Source organism: Morone saxatilis, unplaced genomic scaffold (assembly GCF_004916995.1).
Source record: "Morone saxatilis isolate NCDOM2014 unplaced genomic scaffold, NCSU_SB_2.0 Contig22, whole genome shotgun sequence".
Lineage (NCBI taxonomy): Eukaryota > Metazoa > Chordata > Actinopteri > Moronidae > Morone > Morone saxatilis.
In genome coordinates, this window is record NW_023339785.1 from 22,967,018 (window position 1) to 22,978,595 (window position 11,578).

The 11,578-nt window shown below is 40.3% G+C and overlaps 1 protein-coding gene across 3 annotated transcripts in view; it reads left to right on the forward strand.

The window, feature by feature from the left end:
* Window positions 1-11,007, forward strand: part of irf2 (interferon regulatory factor 2) — a gene marked incomplete at its 5' end in the record, with an annotated part of 16,308 nt that extends 5,301 nt beyond the window's left edge. The window contains 2 exon segments of one of the 3 annotated variants that reach the window (XR_004796985.1): window positions 417-3,464; window positions 10,967-11,007. Coding sequence is in view for 1 of the 3 variants with exons in the window: in XM_035669526.1 (XP_035525419.1) it covers window positions 417-686 (270 nt within the window). 3 annotated transcript variants of the gene reach the window in all.
* Window positions 11,008-11,578: the final 571 nt, after the last annotated feature.

The window sequence follows — 11,578 nt, forward strand, 5'->3', positions numbered from 1 at the left end:
GTGTTCCTTCCTGTAATGTTGCGAGAGACTGAGAAAAGGGAGGGCCTTGTCAGGAACTGTGACTGTCAAACATTAACAGTTTGATCTGAGGTTGTCCTCTGTAGTACATTGTACCCACGGTGAACACATGCCCGTACACGCACTCTCACTCTGCCTCTTATCAGCGGTATGAGTACAGTGTTGTAATGAACAAATGTTTCAATAGTATCCAGTAAGAACAGATGTGTTGGAGATCACAGAGGTGTTGATTCAGCTCAGATCCTTTTTGTGGTGGTGTTTTTGGTGTTGTATTAGGATTTCATAGCCCACATACGTCAGACATTAACCGCAGCCGCTGTGTGTCTGTCTGTAGTTTTGCTTGTGCAGATATGTCACCTTCCTCTTCTCCTTCTGCCTTTGCATTGTTTTAACTACAGGGTGTCAGCGCAGTCCTGAGGCGGGACTACAGCTCATCAGTTCTCAGGGTTCCCACATTCCCTCTTCCCGGCATGGCCACTTTCGTCACTGCGAGCAAGCCAAACTTCAGGGTCACCAGCACACGGGACCCGGCCCCCCTCATCAGCTACCACACTGATGGCTGGACGCCGGCCTACAGCCAGAACTCTCTCGAGTCTGCGGCAGCCAGCCACACCCATGAGATGCGCGCAAGTGTCATTATGAAAACCTCTGATGTCACTTCCTCCTGACCTCTGACCCCAGATGAAGGAGTATCATCATCATCACCACCACCACCACCACCGCTTTCAGGGCATAGGAACGACAGAGATTGCTCCATCTCTCTCTATCAGGGCGACATGGAGAGAACCTTTGATTTTATTGTAGCTTCTGTCCGGGCCATGACTTCTCTCACTTTTCCTTTTAATCGGTGAGCTCGCTGACCGGTGTTAACTAAATTAGCCATGGTTTGACTTGCTCACTCTTTGGTGAGCACTTGAGCCCATTTGCAGACCATCTGTGTCCCGTGTCCATGAATTATATCTGGCCTTTCAGACACTGTAATCATCCACGTGTCACTGGTAGATCATTTCCTCTGCTGCTTTGTGCTGACACTTTAGCATACACTATGCCAAATAAAAGACCACTTTTATCTAATGAAAGTCAAATTAGCTTTAAATTGTAAAAATGTATTAATGTTTTTTTATTGCACAACCTGTAGATGAATATATTTTTTTAATCCGTCATCTCTGAGCCGGTGTTGCCTAGCTGTAGGTTTTAAACTGCGTCCTCATAAATCCACTGTTTTTATTTTGCTGCACCTAAAACCTTCAACTTTTATGTCAAACAGTCCTTAATAATTCATCACAGGAATTAGTTTTTGTATTTTATATACATTTTTCAAATCTCCTTCATAAAGCTGGCAGATTTAGCCACATGTAATGTAAGATGATTCATCATTAAGTATTGGTACCTGCTTTTTTTAAAATAGTGTGAGCTCAAGTGTTGGCATGAAACATGGCACTAAATGCTGGGACACATGGCTGGGACAAAGATTGTGTATTTGTTCGTAAGCAATGAACACAAGCTTTAATGAGAGCAAGCTGCAAAAACAATCACAGGTGAGTTGTTTTATCAAGATAAAGAATAAAGCCCTGATAGAGCCTGCAGTGGAAAGCAGGTGCGACCGTATCTGTCTGTCTGTCTGTCTGGAGACCTCAGGACAATATACCCGCCAACACACAGACAGATGAACAGACAGACAGAATGACAGACTCACTGACAGACAGACTGACAGACTGTGAACTATGTATTCGTGTCTTCTCCCTTCCTCTGCCTCCTGGTGTTAATAATGTACATAGCTCATATGTATGTATGCCTGCAAGCCGCTTCAGCACCTTACGGACAGCACTGGTGTGTGTGAGTGTGTGTGTGTGTGTGTGTGAGAGAGAGAGAGAGAAAGGGAGAGGGGGAAAGAAAAAGCCTTATTGAAGATGTGTGCCTTTTGATTCAAATGGCTGGATTCAAACTATCTGTGCTTTAGTCTGCTGGTGAGCCGTGCAGGTAGCTTTCAGGAAGTATATCCGGCCCGATGTGGATTGGGACAGCAGCGCAGCGCTTTAGTGGGGGGAGCGTGGGAGACGTGGGCTATGTTTTTATGCACAGAGTCTTGACCTGGTTAACTTGAGTCACCGTTGGGGAAGTGAGTGCGATCTGCAGTTGATTCTGTGCAGTTGAAGTGCACATCCTGGCAGTGATAACACGGAGCGGGGAAGTGTGGGCTGGAGCTACATCCCAGAGGACTGTCCTCAGCAGAGGCTGAGCTCTCTTGTTCATCACTTGTTTTTAACTGTCTAGTCTCTTAGCTCTAAACGTCCCGTTCCCCAGTCGACCTCGGTGCACTCAGTGGCAGTCTCGTGTTCACCTCTCTATTCTTCCTTGTTTGGAGCGCAGCAGCCATTAGCCTTAATCCTGATGTCTCGAAAATCTTAAAGTAATATAGACACAGAATGATGAGCTATGGCAGCAAACGGAAGATATTTCTTTTTTTTTGTGTGTGTCATTTTTGGAGCAAGCTCAGTGGTTTTATTATTATCTGGCATAATGTTATTCACCTAAAAAAGTACCAGAATATGAAATGTTCATATTAGGACCCCTTAGAGTTCTCAGTTAGGAAAAAGTATATAAAAGAAAGCTACTTGTGTTGGCAGCAGGCAGGCTAAAGCACAGGCTGCCTTCAGCAAACTCCAGTGGGAACAGCTCTGAACGTTCCTGTAGGAAAACAATAGGACGAACAGGAATCTGCCATGATTTTGAACCAAAGCACTAGAGATTTACACTGGATGCACATTACTATCATGGCAAATTTATTTAAGATTCTTAACGAATCAGTGGGGTTAGGGCGAGAATAGGCATTGCTTTACCAAATGTTTCTTTCATGTGCCTTTTATTAGAATCTCTCATCACATGCTTCTATTTCTGCGTGGTTTCACTTCATCATAGTTCTCAAGGGGCTGCAATACACAGCCAATATTTAAAGCATTGTATGCTGATTATTTTGTCAGCAGCCGTCACAAACGCCTGCTCTTTTCTTTTTGCTAACCATGCATTTGTCCTTGTGAGCCCTTTTTTTTTTTTAATCTTCAGCCATGTCACACCATCCTCTCTGAGCACGACATTGGAATAACAGTTGGGATTTACACAACCCTGTAGTTGTAAAGATCAAATCAGATGCTGTTAATTCTTTGTGAGACTTAAATGTGCCTAATTACTATTACTAAGTGTCGCTTTGCATATTAACAACATGACCTATATTAGGCCTTTACACTAGGGCAAATGTCTGAAGTTCAATTAAAGTTTATGGTTTCAATATGGAAGTTGGGTTGATTTAACTGATCGTATATTCAGCTGTTCTATAATTCACATTGCCTCAAAGGCCTGTCTGTGTTATTATAAAGATGTCTACCAAGGAATTACTAAAGTGCACTTATAAGTAGAGTTCGCTTCTGCTTTGTCGTGTGTGTGTGTGTGTAAAAGGGACATCATTGCAGCCAGAAGTCAGAAGGAGTGAAAGTTGTGGTGGAGATGTAATAATGCTATCAAAACGTGCTCTATCATGTTGTTTGTTTAGCCTTCCAACCTGTTTTTCTTCATGTGATCAGAGCCGCTGATTCACCGTTCAGTTCAAACCGAGGTGTGTCTCTGTCTGGTACCATAAAGGACAATATTACCATTCAGTTCAAAGAAGGAAAAAGAGGTAATTGCTTATTCACAATGCGGCAAAGATGTGTTCACTGCTACATGTCACAACTGTTTATTCTCTGTACATTATGAACACGTGAATCAATATGTAAATCTGAATAAAGACTTGTTTTTGTATTTATTCCAAGGTGGTAAATGTGCTTTATGACATGTCGAAGGGATTCATATTGCAGACAGTTTATCTTAAAGGTCAGAGTCCAGTTTTATGATTTATGAGCGAGAACTTGTGTATCTGCTGCTGTGAAGAAAGACAAATGTCCAGTAAAAACAAAGTCCTCCTTGTAAAGTACATGTTACCTCTCGGGAAAAATGAGGTTAGAGCTCAGGTTTGATAAGAAATAAAGGTTTGGCGCTGACGTGTGCAAGCTGATGCATGTAACGACTGCACGAGAATATCGAGGTTTGTGCGCGGAGTGGAAAATACTGTTTTCGCGTGTGTGGTTTTAGATTTTTGTCAGAGCAGATGTCTGCCTGTTTCATGCACAACTCATTCAGTTGAACCAGAGCACTAACTGCTCTTTCAGTTTCAGTTGCTGTTCTCAGTTCTTACTCTACTTCCTGTTTGTCTCTGAGGCCTCGGTGGATGGCTCACTAGTTGCCTTGACAACTGCTAACCACATGCCGTTTAGTCATAGTAAGCAGTCTGTCTTTCGGTGTATATAGACTGTATATGTATACTATATTTTGCTCTCTTTCACAAGCTTGTATCAACATTCCCTCCTCCCTCCCCCCTTTAATCTTCTGGACCACTAACAGTAAGCGTCATCTCAAAAAGTCCCTACTTGACTTTCTATTCCCTCTAACACGAGTTCTTCAAATACTGGAGGAAACAAAAGTAATAGGGACTCTAAAAATGTCCTTAAATATTCTTCAGTGGACAATGTTGAAATGAATCGTCTCTTAGAGTTAATTTATCTTGATTGCATGCTCAGCAAAGTCAAAATCAAATCCCCTGCTCTCATTTAAAAAAAAAAAAACTTTTAACAAAAACTTGAAACATAAAAACAAAACATTTGAAGTCAAACTTATTCATACTTATAATTCAGTCATAGTTTGTATTTGGACACATTTTCTTCGAAGCATTCTACATTTATATAAGCTGTGAAGGTTTATATTGAGTCAAATAAGGAAGATAAACTATTCTGCAAACAGGTAAACAGTTCTGCACTGATATCTCACTTATGACATCTACTGTTGAAAAGGGAAACTGCAGCTTCTGATAAATGTAGGACAGAAGTTGTATTTTCAATGCTATGCTCATCGTTATGTTCACATATTGAAACAAATGTCGGTGGGCATATTTTTTAAATATTATAGTAGAGCCAGATAAGTATATGAAATCATTATAATTAAGCACAACAGCCATGTTTTCTCAACAGGAATATCATATATGAACACTGTTGTATTTACTGTTTGAAATGATTTTTTTTTCCAATAAAGAAATTGCTTTATTTAAAAAATGGTTCAGTTTTGTTTCAGCCTTTTTGTTTGTAATTTATTTATTTGAATTTCCTTATACACAATATTACAATACATTGGGCATTTAGACATGATATAAAGGCTGAAGAAGCTCAACCATATCATAACAATATACGCATCCTAACAAAATATAAGAAAATCAGCAAATTATATCATTGTCATGAAGCCCAAAACTTTCAAAAACCAAAACAAATATATCAGGAAGAAAAAAAAGACCTTCAGTCTTAACTTGGTGCTTTGAAAATGCTGCAGTCTGTCAATTACGACAAACACAATGCAAAGGTGAGAAATTCAAAGGTTTTTTTGTCTCATGCACAAGCAGAAGGGGAGTGAAATGCAGTGTTGCATGCTCCTAAGGCTGTGCTAAAAGACTTTAAAATGTGAATAATATACATAAACATGTCACAGTTGTACAGTTCAAGCATACAAAGTGCAGGGCAGAGCAAATCATTCACAGAAAACAATGTGCGTGAGGTTTCAAAACAGCAGTGAAAGAAGTACTCATATCTTTTATTTAATCGATGTGGCTTTTCCCCTTCAAAGAGCTCACACATACAGCTGATTGATTCTTTGGTCTTTCAAAGCCAGAAGCTCTAATGGTCTACACCTGTGTGCTCTCATTCTTCAGTTCGGTCACAGCAGCTTTTTGTGCCACCAGAGAGGATTTGACCTCCTGGATTGGGGCGAGCCTTGCCTTGCTCTGATGGGTCAGAGCTGCTGCCACATCAGTCTGCACACTCAAGCTCTCCTTTTTTTTATTCAGCCAGGTCTGAAGACATCTAGTGTGTCGTCCTGACGCTTCTTGATTTCCTAGCGACTTGCTCTTTGAGCTTGCAGAGTTGGACTGATCTTCTCCCAATGTAGCATGAAGATCAGAACTGATGACCTTCCTCTTTTGCAGAGGCTTGTGGAGAGCTGTGCAGTCCTCTGGTTTCTTATGCAACACCAGAACAGCAGCTGCAGATTTTTCTGAGCCAGATATTTGTCAAGAGTAGCTGTTTTCTCTAATTTCTCATTATTAGAGGGCAGCTTCCTCAAGAGTCATCCTGGGCGTGTTTTCCCTTCACAGCCGTCACAGAGCTGAGTACACATTTGAAATTGATACTGAATCAATATTCATTTAGGGCCTAAGAGTGTGCAACAACCAAACAACCCCGAACACAGCAAGCTCATATCACGTTTGATTAGCTGAGTGGCTAAAATAAAATGAGCCTGTTACTAGTTAATGTGTTACTACTGTAAACTTGTGCCTACTTTCCTACACAGCTCCTGCCACCACATAAAATACAGAATATCATTATCATTCCCTTAGTTATTGGAAATAGACCTATTCTTGCCTCCAGCTTTAAGACACACTGTGACTTAGCTCTTTAGCTCTTAATGCTCCACTGTGTTCAGCAGCTAGCCAGCTCCTATTAGAGCCTTTTGTTGTTGACAGGACCATTCATTTTATAAAGATAGATGACATAACAGCTCCATAAAAGTGAAGCCAAAACATCATGGTCGCCCCCTGGTGGCTGGTTGCAGTATAGGTTATAATCCCCCCTGTTCCTCAACAATGCCACTCCGACCCTGATCACCTCTTTGCTGAGTATACACAAATGATAGTACCAGCACAAGAAGGCAGCGGCCGTACCCGGGATATTTTGGCTTTATTTTTGTACAATAGGAAGGAAGGGAGACGTGTCGTCCATCTTTAAAGTAAAAGGACCAAAACAGTAAAGTTTCAGGTAGATAATTGACTCCTTTCACATACCGGGAGTCATGTGATCCATTGAAAATATGGCTTATAGCAGCTTATCCTGCCTATTGGAACTGAAAAACCCGTTCCAGCATGCTGTATTGCCAAAATGTGCAAATGTGAACACGTCTGCAGAACTGGACATTTCGCTGCAGTTTCATTTGGCCCCCAGACTTTAAGCTTAGCAGTAGAAGGTATACTATTCCTTTTACAACATGCTGGGCCACCAAAACTCTCCGCTGAATATCAACAAAAGCCTCAGTAAGTCCTACATGACAAATCAAAAAATGTCTCTAAGCTTGCAGGAATAACATGCACTCATATTGTGTTTTATTTATTCTTGAGAATGCAGATATGAAGACAGAAAAGCTAAAGCCTTCTGGGAGATTTGATCGCAGGCCTGCAGGGGAATGCAAGCTTTCAGAGGAAGGAGCAGCAACAACAATACACAAGAGACAAGGAAATCATACTGCTACAGTATGCTGCCACTCCTCTGTTCTCACTTCTTTCCCCTCTTCCTCCCCTTCTACATTTCTTTCTATCATTCTCATAGGAATAACTTAAGTGACGTTACAGTAGGTCCTGTGTTACTGCTCAGTGGAGGATATATGTGCATACATACATACACATACAACATGCTGAGATGTTTTCACTTGACCTCTTATAACAGCATCTATATGAGTCTGTTTGTGACTCTATGCTTGGCTAAATGTGTGTATATGTGTGTTTTAAAGCACTGGTTCACAACTAGGGGTCTCAAAGCTTCATGGGGGGTCGTGAGGCTTTCTTGATTTTAACGGGTGTAAAAAAAACCTTTAAAAGAAGAAGAAGAATTATTTTTATAGTTTAGATTATTGATTAAGATATACATTTATCACAGGATAAGGGTATCAGCAAGCTATATTCAGAGCTTTCACTCTCTGCTAAACAGCCTTGTCCTCCACAGTAGGTACACAGTTTAAACAACTAAAGAGCTAATTGATTTTAATTGAATATTAAGTTTGAATGATTGTTAAAATAATAGGGACTGTAAAGTCCCGAAAATTATAAGGAAAACTCATCTCTGAAGCAACATTCACAGGAAATTATCTTCTCAAAATTCATCCAAACCCTTATTTTACTTAAACTTCCAGCAGTTATTGAGTTCACTATGTATCAGTTGTTCTGTACTGCCATGGTTATGCATTGAATATAATATGAAAATAATCAATAAAAGTTGTTCATATGCTAGGATATTGCACTAAAGGAAGCAGGAGAAGACGTTAGGAAAGAGTGGAAGGAATACGAGGTTAGAGACGGTTAGGAGGGGAATGTAATAGGAGAGGTGACTTGAGGTCGGATGAGTAGAGTCGGGGACAGAAATGTAATCATTTCTTCAATCTACCTCACACTCCGAGATTTGTCATGGCTCAGCCACAGATAGGGGCGCAGCACGAGGAGTCTTCCATATCTGATAAATATGCTGAGATAAAAAAGATCTACTGTATGTGTCACCATACTTTGAATGCATTTTTTTTTTACAGTGTTTGCAGGAGAGCAGTCAAATTCCACCCAGTATGGGCTGGTTTCCCCGTTTGTTCTATAAAGTGGTAAATGCAGAGGTACAGATGTATATAGACACGCAAGAGGGGATTCAGGAGTCAAGTAATGTCTTTTATACTTCTACATTTTTCCACAGGGCTGTATGAGTCTCCTGCACATAATAAATAACACCAAGTTCCTCTCTGAATTACAGGTAGAATGTGTTCAGTGCTGCTCTGATGTGATGCTGTAATAATGGAAAAAAACCTATTATGGTTTTGGAATTCTTGCAGAAAAATAGCTTTGTAGACATTTCAGAACTAAGTGGTGCAAAACCTTTCAGTTTTATGTCCAGCGGGGGCCTGGTGTGTACCTCTTTCTCTGAACAAACACTGAGACATTCAGTGTGCCTGCTGAAAGTTAAAAACATTTCGACCTTAGCAAGAAGTACCGTGTTCATTCTTTACAGGTTCATGACATGCAGCAACCGTGGCCAGAGCAGTAGGTTGTCGTGCCCCAGGGCAAAAATAAGCTGTTGGGCCCCTGTTGACCCAGCTCCACCCACAACCTTGTGTGTGTTGTGTATGTTGCATCCAAGTTCCTATTATGCACAGTGCACCAAGTAGATTACAGCTTCATTATAGGCCCAGAGATCAGCCAGTACCAACTAGTCCTCTGGATTAAACAACACAAAATGTTGTAACTGCCCTTTAGATAGGCACATACAATGTAATGCAATAAGTTATTTTAACTGTTTAATTGTTGAAGCGGATTACATTGAACATTTGAAGTAACTCAGTTTTGGAAGTTGACAAAGATTCTTGATAAAGCAGTTTTTGCTTTTGTTGTTTTTGTTGTTTTGTTTAGTAATTTTAAGTGAAAAGTATTTATTTTTATTTATATTATTTTATTTACAGTACAAACAAAAATTAAATCAGTCACTTAAAATGACAAAGGAGACTTAATCAAGAATGTTTTTTTAACTTACAAAATTTAGTTTTGTTTAATTAGAATTTTTTGATCTAATCACCTTTAACATTTTATTTTGTCAAACGTATTTGGTTTTACAGTGTAGAAGCGTTTTTTTAGTTTCATGATGTGGTAACACTATGGTTACCAAGGTTTAGTTTGGTTTAGACACAAAAACCACTTTGATAAAAAAAAGATCATGGTGTTAAAAGTACTTTGTTAAAGTTAGGAGACTTATGAAGAAAATAAAAGCCAATGTAAAATGGCTTTAAACATCATAGTGTTGAAATGTAACATCATCACGTTACAAGGTCTATTTAGTTTGATATGTTGTTTAAACCCATTTTTCCTAGCCTGGTGTAGGACAGGTTGAACAGTGTGAAAGTCCCCTTTCATGTACTTGTTTCATTGCCCATCTTTTTTCAAATAGTACACACACTTATCTAAAAACTAATCCCTCTACAGGAAGTGCCACCCTTTACCAAGCAGATGGCACTGCCATTTATCACCCCAGTCCTTCAGCTCTTCTCCCCCTTTTTCTTGCCTGTCCTTTCTCTTCCATCAAACAAACTTCTCTAGTATCTATAGAAACCTACGTCTACTAGCTTTATTATGTTGGTTGTGTCTAAAACTGATGCAGTTTAAAAAAAAAACAATGTTATACATACAATATAACTGGTTTAAAAATAGATGTTTTCACATAAAACAGCAGATTTATTTACCCAGGATTTCAGACAAAAACCCCTCAGCAGCAGTTTCGGTAAGAATACATGTATAGATTATGAATATTCTAAAATATTAATTAGACTTTCACACTTTTGCTTACTGCGTTTCTAACTTCCCCCTTTACCATCTCACCCATTAATGAAATATCATAACACAGAAATTATGTTTGAAGAAGCAAAAAAAAAAAGCGTTATTTAGTCAGAGAAGTGCAGAAGCTCAGCAGGAATGCAGTCGAGTGCATAAAACATGTGAATCAGGGATTCCACGTACTGCGCTCAATGGAAGCTCATTCATTCCTAATGAGAGGATCTTTCCCCACTGCATATCTCTCATGCCAGTGCGCTGCAGTGGAGGTGTTGCACTGGATAATTCATACACAGAGTAAAATAAATGTATGTCAGTGATTAGCCCTCACAGTGACTCCCCCTACAGCTGCACACTGCAGCTGTGTTGCAATGAGGCAGCAAGATGTGGCCTGGCATACACACACACACACACCCACACACACACACACAAGTTGGACGGTAACCAGGTATTGTGAGTCATCAGCAAAGCCCCGTATAAAAACCTGACTGAGAGAGAGAGAGACAGATGGGTGAGAGAAAAGCGTAGGGGGAGGAGAGGAGGGGAAGAAAGAGGGGAGGGGAGAAGGGGGGAGCGAAAGAAGAAAACAGACGGAGAGATAGAAAGTGTCACCGAGGGGCGAGTTAAATGACATTAATGATGCGTTGGTGTGAAGTGGCTGTGAATCTCAACACTCTCCCTCTCTCTCTACTTGTTACCATGGTTGCTGCTGCTGACATCCTGATGGCAGAGCGCAGATAATGAAGTCAGGTGTGTGTGTGTGTGTGTGTGTGTGTGTGTGTGCATGTGTGTGTGTGTGGAGGAGAGGAACAAGAACAGATGAGGGGACTTCACTCTGCATGTGTGTGCTGTGTCATATCACTCTACATATGTACATCGTGCAGTGAAGTGGCGTGAAGAGTGTGTGTGTGTTCACATACATTTTGTGTGTGTGTGTGTGTGTGTGTGTGTGTGAGACAGACTTTTCTGTGTCCTTCTCTATTCCTCTTTCATTTCTCACTTTCTTCTACTTTAGTTTTTGTAAAAACAATTAAACTTCTCACACACACACACAAGATGAACAGTTCAAATACCTACACTAGCCTCGAAACTCTGCATGGAAAAACTAAAGGAAAAATCCCAACTTCAGTTATAAAGATGAAACCAGAGAATAATATAGGTTGACAAAGGCCACACGAACACACACACACACCCACACACACACACACACACACACGCACACACACACTTACACACAGATAGACAATGCAATCTAGGTAAGCTTTCGACACACAAACACACTGAGGCTTGCAGAGGTAAGTAGTAATAAGAGTACTTACTTGATGGCCGTATGAATTATGTCAGTTACCTTGGCAACCGCAG